Here is a 14,822-nt window from a genome sequence, read left to right as displayed (position 1 = left end):
TGGAGGGAATCCACCTCTAAACCTACCACCCGAGCCAACTCTCCGTTAATGGTCGAGGAAAGAGGTTACTCAACAACCTCTTTGCATCACATATCCAACTGCCACCAACGTGGAACTAAAATCCGGGCTCATCCACTTACTCCCAACATTTAGAGGCCTGGAAAATAAAGATCCCCACAAGTTTCTGACGGAATTTCATGTTGTGTGTGTGGGCATGAAACCACACAGTTTCATAGAGGATCAAATCAAGCTTAGGGCATTCCCCTTCGCAGTGCAAGATGCAACTAAAGACTGGCTCTATGACCTCCCACCAAGGACGGTAACTACTTGGGTAGATCTTGCGAGGTTGTTTTTGGATAAATACTTTCCCGAGATGAAAGCTTCATCCCTACGGAGGGAAATCATTGGAATTAAGCAACACAAGAGAGAAGCCTTCCACACCTATTGGGAGAAATTCAAAAAACTTTGTGTCCGTTGTCCTAACCACGGACTTACCGAGTACCAAATTCTCCAATATTTCATTGAAGGAATGACTCCAATGGAAAGAAGGCTTCTTAATGGTTTAAGTGGCGGATCTTTACCCGACAAGACTCCAACCGAAATCCGCAACCTAATCAAGAACATGGCTGAAGATTCTAAACAATCAAGCCATGATGAAGAATGGTACACGGATGCACCCCGAGGTGTAAAAGAGGTCCAAACTACTCAAATTGAAGCTCAATTATCCGAGCTTACGAAAGCGGTAATGATGCTAGCCAAAGATAAAGGTGTGTAGCCTACACCCCGCCCTTGTGGTATTTGCACTCAAGTGGGGCATCCAACCGATATGTGCCCACAACTTGAAGACGAGGATTATGTAGAAGCAAATGCTTTAGGAGGATATTTCGGGTCAAACCAAAGGGGATTTGAGCAGCCATGGGCTGACCAAAGATGGAACAACAATCAAGGTTGGGGAGGAAATCAACAAGGAAATTATCAACCAAATCAAGCACATCAATACCAACAAAAACCACCCATTTCCTCAAAATCAACAAAGACCACCTTTTCAACCTCAAAATTTCCAGCCAAGGCATCCACCACAACCACCTCCACAAGCGGGTTCATCAAGCATGTCACTAGAAGATATTGTCAAAAGCCTTGCCACCAACACTCAAAGCTTCCAACAAGAAACCAAGGCAAGCATAAAAAGCTTGGAGCAACAAGTGTCACAACTGGCTCAATCCGTTAGTAAGATGGAATCACAAGGCAAGCTACCATCTCAAACCGAGAAGAACCTGAAATACAATGCATGTGCCATTACCTTAAGAGGTGAGAAAAGCTATGAAGGTCCAAGGATGTCGGATGAAGAAGAGGAAGAGAAAGAGATTGAGGTAGAAGAAGCTGTCAAAGAAGAGGAAAGGAAAAATAATTCAAAGTCAAAGAAGCCAATAGAGACCGAAGTGAAAGTCACACCAGCTCCATTTCCTTCAAGGCTAACAAACACAAAGAGAGAATGGGAAGATGACGAAATCATGGCAATGTTCCGAAAGGTTGAAATCAATATCCCTCTTTTAGATGCTATTACACAGATTCCTAGATATGCTAAGTTTCTTAAGGAACTTTGCACATCTAAGAAAAAGCTTAAAGGAAATCAAACTATGAAAGTTAGGGAAAATGTTTCAGCCGTGTTACCAAAACGACTACCAAAAAAATGCAAGGATCCAGGTGTATTCACGGTTCCTTGTAAAATGGGTAACCTTTTCGTGCTCTTGGAGCATCAATTAATGTTTTACCCTACTCAATCTATAAAACAATGAGAATTGGACCTCTAGCTGAAACGGGAGTCATAGTTCAACTTGCCGATCGATCTTTGGTACATCCAAAACGTATATTAGAGGACGTATTAGTTCAAGTCAATGAACTTGTGCTTCCCTCTGATTTTTATGTGCTTGATATGGGAGATGATGACCAAACCTCAAGTTCCATACTTTTAGGTAGACCATTTTCATTTTTAAAAACAACAAGAACAAAAAATGATGTCTATAATGGTACATTGTATATGGAATTTGATGGGGAAGCCATTAACTTCAATATCTATGAAGCAATGAGGTATCCAAGCGATGTTCATTGTATAAATTTTGTTGATGTGATCCAACCTTTGACCGAAAAGTGTTTTGAGTTGACTAACTATGATTATTTGGAGTTAGTTTTGAGCATGAGTTTTAATAACAATTTGGTCAAGGAAATTACAGCGAATTTCAAGCTTGATGAGGAATTACTAGAAATTGTGGAGTTCATGGAAGAAAGAAAGAAAATGAGGTATGATAATATCAAGCTGAAACTGCCCATTTCTAACACAAAACTTCTTCCTTCTGTTGTGCAGGCACCAAAGCTGGAATTGAAGACTCTTCCTGAGCGTTTGAAGTATGCATATCTTGGAGAAGAAGACACATTGCCTGTCATTATCTCCAATAAGTTGTCCAAAGAAGAAGAAAATAAGTTGGTGAAATTGCTGAAAGAGTATAAAAAGGCTATTGGATGGACGATTGCTGACATAAAGGGGTTGAGTCCCTCTTTATCCATGCATAAAGGGGAAGACTTCAAACCAACCCGAGAGGCACAAATAAGATTGAATCCACCCATGACGGAGGTGGTCAAGAAAGAAATCATGAAGCTTTTGGATACATGTATGATTTACCCTATCTCAGATAGTAAATGGGTGAGCCGCGTTTAGGTAGTCCCGAAAAAGACCGGGGTCACAGTTGTCAAAAATGATGAGGGAGAATTGGTGCCAACCCGTGTACAAAATAGGTGGCGGGTTTGTATTTACTATAGGAAGTTAAATGCTTCAACAAGAAAGGACCATTTCCCCTACCATTTATTGACTAAATGTTAGAGAGATTGGTGGGAAAATCCCACTATTGCTGTTTTGATGGTTTCTCGGGCTTTCACAAAATTCTGGTAGCCCTAGAAGATCAAGAGAAAACCACCTTCACTTGTCCCTTTGGCACATTTGCTTATAGGCGTATGCCTTTCGATCTATGAAATGCGCCTGCAGCATTTCAGAGATGCATGGTGAGCATTTTTTCTGAATATGTTGAAAACATCATTGAAGTCTTCATGGATGATTTCACAGTCTATGGAAACTCCTTTGATGAATGCTTGAGCAATCTAACAAAAATTTTGCAAAGGTGCATTGACACAGATCTTGTGCTTAACTATGAAAAATGCCATTTCATGGTGGACAAGGGGTTGATTTTAGGTCATATTGTGTCCCAAAAAGGCTTGGAAGTTGACAAAGCCAAGATATATGTTATCAAGAGTCTTCCTTACCTGACAAATGTTCAGGAAGTTCGTTCGTTTCTTGGTCATGCAGGTTTCTATCAGCGATTCATCAAAGATTTTTCAAAGATTACGGTATCGATGTGTCAACTACTCCAAAAAGATGCTGAATTTGAGTTTACCGACCATGCAAGGAGGCTTTTGACCGTTTGAAAAATTTACTCACCTCCGCTCCAATCATCCAACCACCTAATTGGGATCTCTTGTTTGAGATCATGTGTGACGCGAGCAACACGACTGTAGGGGCGATATTGGGTCAAAAGGTGGACTAAGCACATCATGTCATCTATTATGCATCAAAGACTCTTGATAGTGAACATAAAAACTATACCACAACAGAGAAGGAGTTGTTATCTATTGTCTTTGCATTCGAGAAATTCTGACAGTACCTCCTCGGAACCAAAGTGATTACCTATTCAGACCATGCAGCTATAAAGCATTTACTACTCAAGAAATATTCAAAGTCAAGGTTAATACGGTGGATGTTGCTTTTGCAAGAGTTTGATATAGAAATTAAAGATAAAAGTGGGAAAGATAATTTGGTTGCGGATCATCTTAGTCGTATTATGCCACCCGCAGACACCACACCAATCCGTGACACATTCCCAGATGAGCACCTGTTCATTGTCAAGGAAGCCCCATGGTATGCAGATATTGTCAACTATTTGGTCATAAATCAGTTTCCCCTTGGAGTCCACACATTGGCAAAAGGACAAAATCAAGAAGGAGGCCAAGCAATACGTATGGGATGAGCCTTACCTTTGGAAGTATTGTGCAGGCCAAATGATCCGAAGGTGTGTTGAGAAAAAAGAGGTACAATCCATCCTCAACTTTTGTCATTCATAAGCTTGTGGAGGTCATTTTGGACCCCAAAGTACAGCTAGAAAAGTCTTAGATAGCGGATTCTTTTGGCCTACCATTTTTCACGATTCTTATGTGTTATGTGCACATTGTGATAAATGCCAAAGATATGGGTCCTTCAGCTCTAGGAAGCATATGCCCCTTACCCCCATTTTAGTATGTGAGATCTTTGATGTATGGGGTATTGACTTTATGGGACCATTTCCACCCTCTTTTGGATGTTCATATATTTTGTTGGCGGTGGGCTATGTGTCCAAATGGGTGGAGGCGAAAGCCACCTGTACTAATGATTCCAAAGTTGTGGTGGATTTTCTTAAGGCATAGGTTTTCTCCCGGTTTGGCACTCCAAAGGCTCTCATAAGTACCATGGGACTCATTTTTGCAACCGATGCTTGAAGCCATCCTGAAGAAGTATGGGGTAACTCATAAAGTCTCAACAACCTATCACCCCCAAACCAATGTTTAAGAAGAGGTCTTAAACATGAAAATCAAAAGCGTTTTGGAGAAAACAGTCAATCCGAACCACAAAGACCAGAGCACACGTCTTGATGATGCTTTGTGGGCATACCGCACTGCATACAAAACTCCAATTAAGATGTCTCCATACCACATTGTTTTTGGAAAGCCATGTCGATTACCCGTTGAGTTGGAGCATAGAGTCTATTGGGCAATCAAGCAGTTCAACATGGATCTAAGTGAATTGGGAAAGAAGAGGAAGCTTGACATACAAGAACTTGAGGAGACCCGTAATGAAGCATATGAGAATGAAGTCCTTTACAAAGAAAGGACAAAATCCTACCATGACAAGATGATTGCATGCAAGGTATTTGAAAAAGATCAAAATGTATTACTCTACCATTTTCATTTTAAATTGATTTCTGGTAAATTAAGGTTCCGTTGGGTGGGACCATTTGTTGTCACTAATGTTTTTGAGCATGGTGCAATAGAAATCACAAGTGAAAAAACCGGGAAGATCTTTAAGGTAAACGGTCATCGTTTGAAGCCTTATGATGAAGGATTTCAAGTAAAAAATGAAGAAGTGGAGGAAGTAACAGATCCAAAGTACCAAGATTGACAAATAGTTGGGGTCCAAGTCGAGCCAACGACATTAAAAATGGGCAGCCAACCGGGAGGCAACCGGGGGTATTTTTGTCATTTCTTATTTTTCCATCATATTTTCTTCATTTTCAAGTCTCCAAGTTGTTTCTCATGTTTAAAGAGGGTAAAAAAATCATTTTCCGGGCAGTAGTGGATTAGCGAGTTGCAATTTCAAAAAGTGAAAAAAATCAACATTTTTGACCTTTATAGAGGTTTACACGGCCGTGTAAACTTATGCTTATGGTTTACACGGGCCGTGTAAACGTTCAGTCGGTACAGTTAAAACGCGGCATTTACACGGCCGTCTAAATGTTACCCTTCTGTTTACACGAGCCGTGTAAACGTAAAAATAGAGTTGGACGATTTTAAAGCCTAAAACTCGATTTTGTTAACTCATTCTTTTCACATAAGCTACAGTTCTTCTACTCCCCACTACCCCCTTCAAAAAAACCCTCAAAAACCACTCCATCTTCCTCAATTTTGGTTCAAAAATCAAGCTCCAAGGTATGAAATGCTTCTCTTTTCTTCATCTTCTTTATCATACATCTCAATTTCACCCACTAATGGCCGATTTTAGGGGTTTTGAGCAAGCCCTAGAATTTTTGAGTCTCCCAATTTCGAGCTAATGTTTGTAATATCTTGTAGGATAAGCTTGGGGAAGCATTGGACATCACCCTACCACCATTTTCAAGCACAAATTGGTATAATTGTTCCTAACTCTTTACTTTGTGCATATAGTTAGAACCACATTCTTTTGGGGTAATTATTGGTGATATTGCTAGTTGTTGTGAATACTCTAAAGTTCCAAATTGTCCTATATTGTGTGCAAAACTTTGTTGAATTTATTGGGAAATGGCTTCCCATGGGAAAAGGGCTAGAATTGGGACCTCACATATGGGTGGTCAAGAGACCAATGATGAACAAGACCAATATTCCATGGAAAACCCTTATGAATTTGGTCTTATTTTTTAGTCCAATCAACAAGAGATTTTGTATGCAAGCCTTATTCAAAGGTAAAAGGGGCACAAAAATTTGTAGACATCCAATCCCTTAAGGACCTTCATATCTATAAAGGTATCCACAAGCTCTTGAAGAACATTAGTTGGGAAGGTCTATTGAATCTCCATGCTTTAAGCTATCAAACACCCATGTTGGAACTCTTGTCATCCATCACCTTTGATTACCAAACACATATCCTTACTTTCCGTTTGCTCAATCAATCCCATAAGATTCATGCTGACATCCTTTGTGATATTATTGGTGCTCCAAAGGCGGAAAGGGATGTGTATACAGGAAAGCGCATAAAATGTTGTATTTGAGCAAAGCTGCGAAAGATTTTGGAGAAGCATCTCTTGTGAACACGAGTTTCAGTCGGGCACGACAAAGGCTTCCAGTATCATTCATCCGGTTCTTAAGGTCACCCACCAGATCATTGCTTCTCTCCTGTTTCCTCAAGAAGAGATTAGCAAGGCAAACAAGAAAGAGTTGGAAGTCTTATGGTGCATGATTCACAAGCCCGAGGAAGTTCCTCACTTCGGGTGTTGGGTAATTCAGAAAATGCTTAGAAATGCTTTGAGCAATGGTGGCCAACTTCATTGTGGAGGCATGGTTTCTATTATAGCTGAACATCTTGGCCTCCATTTACCCAACAATCCAATTAACCAACATAATTATGGGCCGTACTCATTTATCACTTAATGTTATGGAGACCATGCATCTCTTTCACCGCAATTCCAATGGGGATGTTCATTGGACTGTTGATGGTAAAGAATATCTACGCATCGACAGCCGAAATAAGAAGATATTAGCCTTGGACAATGACATCCCATCAACCAATTGGCACCTCCAGTCCAACTACCCTCCACAATTCCCACCACATCCACCACCGCCCAACCCTCAATAGGCTGGCTATGCCTGTCTCCAAGCATCGAGGCCGATGCTTATTTTAAGCTTAGGGAGAGGCATCCATCCATGCATAAATCTCGTTGCATGTAGGTTGCATGTAACTTTGTACATATTGCATTAATTTTCATTTTCTTTTTGATTTTCCTGTATAGAAATATTTAAAAAAAAAAAACAAAAGATTTTCTTTCTAGTCTAGTTTTAATATTTTTGCATTGCATTCAATTTTTATTAAAAAAAATTGTTGATTCAATCCCAGTTCTTCTCAAAACAGTTGAGTTGGTAAGTAAGTCGTTTGCCTTGAGATTAGACTTGCTCTTTTTATTGAAAATCTAATAGCAAGCTAATTGCACACGAACACACATCCCGAAGCTACTTGTGCAAAACAGAAAGTGAGAAGATTGTCAACATTGGAGCATAACAGCAGGTATGAGTCAATTCTTTGGGACACATGACTGGTCTTATGAGTAGTAAATGCTCAATTGAACTCAAAACCCCAAATTCAAAAATTCCTAAAAAGAATATAAAATTTCAATGTCCCTAGCCTTCCATCGTTCTAAAAAGTTCTTTCTACTCATTCCCTTTTATATACCTTACTTGAGGACATATTTCCAACTATACCTACGGGTCTTTGCATGTTAACTTCAGTCCCCCGAAACATGTCTAGAAGCCCTCACGATAATAGACCGTGAGATGTCCCATTATAGAAAAGCGAAGGACGAAAATATAAAGAAATAGACCTAGCAAATAAATTAATAAGAGTGTTATGTGTTATCTTAGTTAACAATTCTTTTAAAAAAATATTATTATTTAGTTAATCTGTGACCTTTGGGACTTGAGCAAGTAAACTCTAAGGGGTGTTCTACACCTAATCGCCTAAAGCTAAATTGTTTGGGATTGATTGGGTTAAAAGTTCGCTACACGGGTTCCATAGAAATTCATGAACTTAATAATAACAAATAAAGCTAATCTGTGGCCTTTGAGGTTCGGGCAAGTAAACCCGAGGGATCTCTTTAAATCTAGCACACTAAGGTCATTTGATCTGGATGTGTTGGTTGGAAGCCCGTTACACAGATTTCAAAGAAAGCCATGAGCTTTATTTGTAGAAAAATGTAATTAGAAAGTTTGTATATATTTGTGTTTATAAATTAATTCAATAATATGTTTAGGAAAAATGCTTGGCTGCCAAAAGAATCCTTTGGACTTGGATTTGAACTTATGACATTGGGACTGAATGTTAATTACTTTGACTGGTGTAAGTGGTTTGGAATTTGTATCCAATCTGGGTAAATATTAGGGAATTTTTAGAAAATATTTTTTTCAGAAAAAGATTGTTGTTAATAAACAAATAGCTGAAATTGGTCATTGTTATATTTTGTGAAACAAAGATGATTGAGCATGTTTTGTCACATACAATTTCACGAGAGTAAGACCATAATTTGTTCCATGAATTGACCTGATGATATTGAGAGGGAACAAGTGTTGTGATCTTTGATTCTGTTTAGTTGCATTAGGGAGTGGCTAAAGTCTTATTTCTATGGTTCTATAATTTGAGACTAAAGCGAAGTTTATTCAAGGCACGACTGGTACATTCTTAAATATGGTACAAAAACAGGGTTCATTGGGTTGGATTCTTTTTCATGTTTGTTTTGATTTCTTGCATTAAGTTTCACAAAGTTTTGACTTTGATTTTCTTTTCTTCTCCTTTATTTTATTTTCTCTAGTTAAAAATTTTCTTGTTCTTTCTTGAGGACAAGAAAGGTTCAAGCTTGGGGAGATTCGTTAGGTGCATTTCATGCATCCATTTTTGTAGTTCTACTCCATAAAAGTGCATTGCATTTATGTTTAAACTCATGAATGTTTCATATTTTTCGGGATTTTTCATGATGCAATTCCATTCACACACTTTTATGATGTTTTAGTGACTTTTAGAGGTAGGATCTTAGTTGAGGTGATGAATAAGAGATATGGATGAAGTTTTGGGACTTGAGGAGCATCGAGGAGGAAGATATCAAGAAAATGAAGATTTTAGCTTTACAGAGATTTACACGGCCGTGTAAATGCAAGCCTTGTGTTTACATGGGCCGTGTAAACACATTCTACCAAGCATAGAACTTTGAAGGCCTGAACAAATTGAGCATTCTACTTTTTATATTTACATGTCCGTGTAAATGATAGTGTTAGTTTACACGGGCCGTGTAAACGAGGTCGTCAGTTTAAAACAATTTAATTCCTTTCTAAAAAGAAGCAACCAGTTCCAGAAGAAAAGGAGGGTCGATTTTGTAAGTTCTAGAGGCGATTTTGGGGAGTATTTTGAAGACAATTGTTGCTTGAAAACACTTGGATTTCACTTTGTAAGACTTTAATTTCAATTTCTAGGTTTGTGCTTTGTTCTAGTCATGAGTGGCCAGAAACATAATTCTCCAACTTCATGTATTGACAATTATGTGTGTGAATTCAATTATTTGACTTGTTATTTGTTTTAAATGCTATCTAGTGAATTTGATTTGGTTTTAATTGAAGGTTTGATTTCAATTCTAGTTCTTTTTGTTCAATTGAGTTAGGGTTGATTCATTCAGGTTATCTAAAATGCAAAATCTGTAATTGTTTTGTGATATAGAACAAGTAACAAACACTAGATTGAATTTTCCTAGAATAATTCTGGTGTAAATCAAATTCACACATTCTTACACTTCCAAGCTTATGAGGAGTATTGAATGTTTTTGGTAGATTCGCATAAAGCATATGTAACATCCATAAAATTCAAGCCAATTTTAAATTTTTAAAACATTTCCAAAACCATCAACCATTACAAAACTTGTTTTCAAAATGTAACATATTAGAGTATCCTAGAAACAAAGTCCTAAAAAGTGAGGAGCTTGTACAATCACGCCTTTGCCTTGCCACGATCTCCTGATGTACATGAAACAATAAACTGAAACTATAAGCCCGAAAGCTTAGTGAGTTACCCCCAAAATACCCATACACACAACCATACACATAAAGCAATGAACAACATACTATGGGTCTAGTCAACCATCGGGTTGGAATACCTCTGGCCCTCAACCATCGGGTTGGAATGCCAACATACTACGAGTCCAATCATCCTCTGGATGGAATACTCTCGACCCACAACCATTGGGTTGGAATGCCCACACACCTACACATACAACAACTACTATGGTCCAATCATCCATCAGGATGGAATACCCCAGGCCCTCAACCATTGGGTTGGAATGCCAACCTACTATGAGTCCAATCATCCTCGAGATGGAATACTCTCGGCCCACAACCATTGGGTTAGAATGCCAACCTAGTATGAGTCCAATCATCCTCGGGATGGAATACTCTCGGCCCACAGCCATCGTGTTGGAATGCCAACCTACTACGAGTCCAATCATCCTCGGGATGGAATACTCTCGGCCCACAACCATCGGGTTGGAATGCCCACATACGATGAGTCCAATCATCCTCGGGATGGAATACTCTCGGCCTACAACCATCGGGTTGGATTGCCCACATACTATAAATCAAACATGGGCACTTATATCAGATAATTATATAACAATCTACAAGACAACATACTAGGGCCCTATCATCCTCGGGATGGGATACCCTCCACTACTGCTCAATCGTGTGCACATATAACAAGTAATCTCCTACTAGCATACAAACAGTCAGACCAAACTATAGGTAACTAAGCATAACCACATTCGATATACAAAGGTACCGATCTAACTGATCATAGTAGCATATAACCATCCTATCTAACAGGATGCCGAGCTAATATATCACAATAGTAACTATCTCAAACAACATATCAAAGGGCCGGCCTTGGTGCCTTAGACCCTTGAGTATAGTGAGGATAACTCACCTTGCAATTGCCGAACTAAAGAGATAAGATCAAATCCTCCGATCAGAGCCACAAACTCTACCACCTAGCACTATGATGGAACCATATCTTTAAGTGCTCAATTACCAGAATACCCTTGGAAGTCAAACTGGTCAACCCTTGGTCAATGTCAAAGTCAATAGCCGAGGTCAACAGTCCATGTTGACCTGACTCGCCGAGTGCACTATACTGACTCGTCGAGTTCTTCCAAAACTCACAGAGTCATGAAACCCTCGTTGACTCGTCGAGTTTCCAGGCAACTCGTCAAGTTCAAACGTGTCAAAAAGTTGGGGAAACCCCAGAAGACTCGCCGATTCATCTCCCAAACTCGCCGAGTTCAATCGCAACTTAAGACTCGTAACCCTAATGTGACTCGTCGAGTCGGGCGGCCCGACTCACCGAGTTTCTTCGCCCTAATCCATAATCCAACGATTATGAGCTAACCAATTGTCCCAAGTTGTAGATCGAACCTTCTAGGGGATGCTTCTCACATAAAGGTGCAAACTTTACGTGTATGCAAGATGATTTTGGCTCAATACAAGCTAGGGAGAAGGTTCATGACAAGAGTGCTCACAAACAAGCTAAAGGGATGATACTTTATGATTTCATGGACCAAGACAAGTCTAGATCTGAAGTTGCAACCTCAGATCTAGACCCAAAACACGAAAGGGATCCTAAACATGCTAAGTCGACCCAAATCTCATCCATGAATATATCTAGATGTAACAAGGTCAAGATAACGACTTGTTACCTTCAAACTGATGCCACTGAGTAGAGAAATCGAATCCACCAGCTCCTCTATGATCTTCTTAAACTCCAAGCCTTCTTCTTGCAATTGCTTCAAAACACACTTTCCCTCCTTCACACACTCAAAATGGGGGTTTGGATCGGTTAGGGATTCTTTTGGACGTCAATGGGTGATAAGGGGGCTGAGGTAAGGACTTAAGGTCCTTTAAATAGGGTGAAAACCCTAAAATTAGGATTTTCACTTTCCAGCACCAACTCGTAGAGTCTAGCTGCCGACTCGGCAAGTTGGTTACTTAACACGTGACCAAAACCCGCTCCGACTCGACGAGTAGGCATACTTACTCGCCGAGTAGACTCCTTAATTTACACATAAGCCCCTAAAAAAATACTTCTGAAGTTTGGGATGTTACATCATAATGCAATCTTTCCACCTAACTCTAAGAAATTGTTTAGATTAGATTGGTTAGATTAGAATTAATTAAAGATGTTATTTTAATTAATTAAAATGGCGAATGTTAATTGTTAGAGCTTGTTAGCATTCCTAATACCAACTTAGATAGAATTTAACAAATATCATTTCATATTTTGAATCACATTGCTAATTAGTCTTGCATAGAGTTGTAGTATTTTACAAATCTTGAGTTTATTTTATTTGAAAAATTGTTTACTCATAGCTTCAGTCTTTGTTTGAATTAAACCCCCCTCTTTTGTGATCTCATTTGCAGCTTACGCAAAAAGGGTATAAGCACTTATATCGTGTCTCTGTGGATCGACCCTACTTACCTTGTATTACATTTTTAGTACAAAGTAATAGTGTTTAAGGAGTTATTTTACCCCCTTAATTTGTTGGCTTGACACGCCTAACCGTCATCCAAAGATCTCATCTTTTTGATGATGTCTTGGCAGGTTGAGCACCAAAGGTGAGTTACACTGCGAATGATCGAGAAAATAATATGGCTTATTATCTCACTGATGGTATATATCCTTCCTGGGCTGCCTTTGTCAAGTCAATAAGTTTTCCACAACTTCGAAAACACAACTTGTTCGTTGAACGTCAAGAGGCAGCTAGAAAAGATGTTGAACTAGCATTTGGAGTTTTACAAGCTCGTTTTGCTTTTCTTCATCGCCCTTATCTTGTGTGGGATAAAGATATGATGGGGAAAATTATGATCGCATGTATCATTATTCATAATATGATAGTTGAAGATGAACGACACACATACCTTTATTATTATGATCCATCAAAATTTATAACTACAGAAGACGAAGAATCTTTTGAATACTCCACTCAACGAATTGGAGATCTATCCTGTTATATGACCAACAGGGCACAAGTTCGCAATAGAGAAGCTCATAATGCTCTAAAAAACGATTTGAGTGAACATATATGGAAAAAATTTAGCACTGAAGAATAATTTAGTAGTTTGCATATTCTGTATTTGTAACTTATTTTATCTATTTTATTAAGTATGTCTCATGAATGTAAAATATTTTTTTTTATCTTTTTTTATTTAATTTTACGTTTAAAATAAATAATTTATTTGTTTCAAAATAAAATATTTATTTTTAATATTTCTAGTAGTTTTTAGTAAAAGAAAAATTAAATTAAGTTATATTTTTTTAAATAAAAATGGGTTTGGATCGGATTGCTATGGGTGTAAAAAATTAGATTGGAATGAATTGTATAGGTGGAAGAGAGAGAAATTAATTTTTTATTAGAAAAGTTGGGTTGGATTGGATTGCTAATGAGGGTAGTCTTAGGAATCAATTATATGATTGGGTCGGATCAAAATAGTGACTTTTTAGTTCCAATTTAAAGAAAAAAATAAAAAGACCAACAAGAAAAATGTTTAATTACACCTTAGCGTTGTCAGAGGTTTCCTTAATTAATGTGAGAATGTTGGAATGCTAATGCTACATCTTATTCGAAGTTTGCATAAGCTACTGATAGAAGAGTTTTAAAGTTCTCATAACTTATAATGTTTTGAAGGCTTTCAAAGTTCGAACAACTCACAAAATATTAAAACACTACATCTGTTACCGATTTAAAGAGTTTCAAAACTCACATAACACTAAGGGTGAGCATTTGGACCTATGGATCGGACCGAACCGGTGAACTGGATCAGACCAGACAGTTTTTTGGACCCCCAGGCCGATTCTTAGTTCTATGATTTCAGCAAAACCGGTCCGGTCCGCCCGTTCCAGGTAAAAACCGATTTTGGACTAACTTATTTTTTTTTAAAAAAAAATTGTATTTTGTAAATTTTTTTAAACAAATATATCTCATTTGTTTTATGTTGGATTGACATGCGATTTTTTCCAATGTGTACTTTAAAGTTTGTAGATGATTTTAGACTATAATTTTGTTGTTTTGGTGTTATATTTGACGAGTTACAATCCTTCAAAGATGAGATATCAAACCTGAAACATTTCAACGTTTTAGCAATAAATTTAAACTTTTGTATTCTGTGAATTTTTTTAAACAAACATATTTTCATTCGTTTTAAGTCGGATTAACATGCGGTTTTTTCTAACGTGTAATTTAGAGTTTGTAAATGATTTTAGACTATAATTTTGTTGTTTTGTGTGTTATATTCAATGAGTTATAATACTTCAAAGATGAGATATCAAAGCTGAAACATTTCAGATTTTCAGTAAAAATTTAAGCTTTTATATTTTGTGAAATTCTTTAAACAAGCATATCTCATTCGTTTTAAGTCGGATTGACATGTGTTTTATTCCAACGTGTAATTTAGAGTTTGTAGATGATTTTAGACTATAATTTTGTTGTTATATTCAGTGAGTTACAATTCATCAAACAAAATGGTATAAATATAAATAATCAAAGTTTGACCGGTCCAAAGGACACAATAAACGAAAACGTATTCATTTTTACGAGTTGTACCGTATCAAACCCAAAAGAGTATGTATTTTAATGAGTTGTAACGTTTGAAACCCAACAACATATCCGTTTTAACTTGTTGTATCAAACCCAAAAACG

At 37.8% G+C, this 14,822-nt stretch overlaps 3 protein-coding genes across 3 annotated transcripts; all 3 read left to right on the top strand.

Moving 5' to 3' along the window:
- Nucleotides 1-373: 373 nt before the first annotated feature.
- LOC111909408 (uncharacterized) lies at nucleotides 374-1,796 on the top strand. The gene is made up of 2 exons (XM_023905229.1): nucleotides 374-742; nucleotides 876-1,796. Exons 1-2 carry the CDS (start codon nucleotides 374-376, stop codon nucleotides 1,794-1,796), a joined length of 1,290 nt encoding a protein of 429 aa, XP_023760997.1.
- A 2,867-nt stretch (nucleotides 1,797-4,663) lies between these two features.
- On the top strand, nucleotides 4,664-5,257 carry LOC111909409 (uncharacterized). Its single transcript, XM_023905230.1, has one exon. It carries the CDS (start codon nucleotides 4,664-4,666, stop codon nucleotides 5,255-5,257), a length of 594 nt encoding a protein of 197 aa, XP_023760998.1.
- A 7,517-nt stretch (nucleotides 5,258-12,774) lies between these two features.
- On the top strand, nucleotides 12,775-13,236 carry LOC111909410 (uncharacterized). The gene has a single exon (XM_023905231.1). The coding sequence runs from the start codon at nucleotides 12,775-12,777 to the stop codon at nucleotides 13,234-13,236; it is 462 nt and encodes a 153-aa protein (XP_023760999.1).
- The last annotated feature ends 1,586 nt before the right edge of the window (nucleotides 13,237-14,822 follow it).

This window comes from Lactuca sativa, chromosome 3, assembly GCF_002870075.4.
Source record: "Lactuca sativa cultivar Salinas chromosome 3, Lsat_Salinas_v11, whole genome shotgun sequence".
NCBI classification, from domain to species: Eukaryota; Viridiplantae; Streptophyta; class Magnoliopsida; order Asterales; family Asteraceae; genus Lactuca; species Lactuca sativa.
This window is presented reverse-complemented; position numbering and strand designations above follow the sequence as displayed.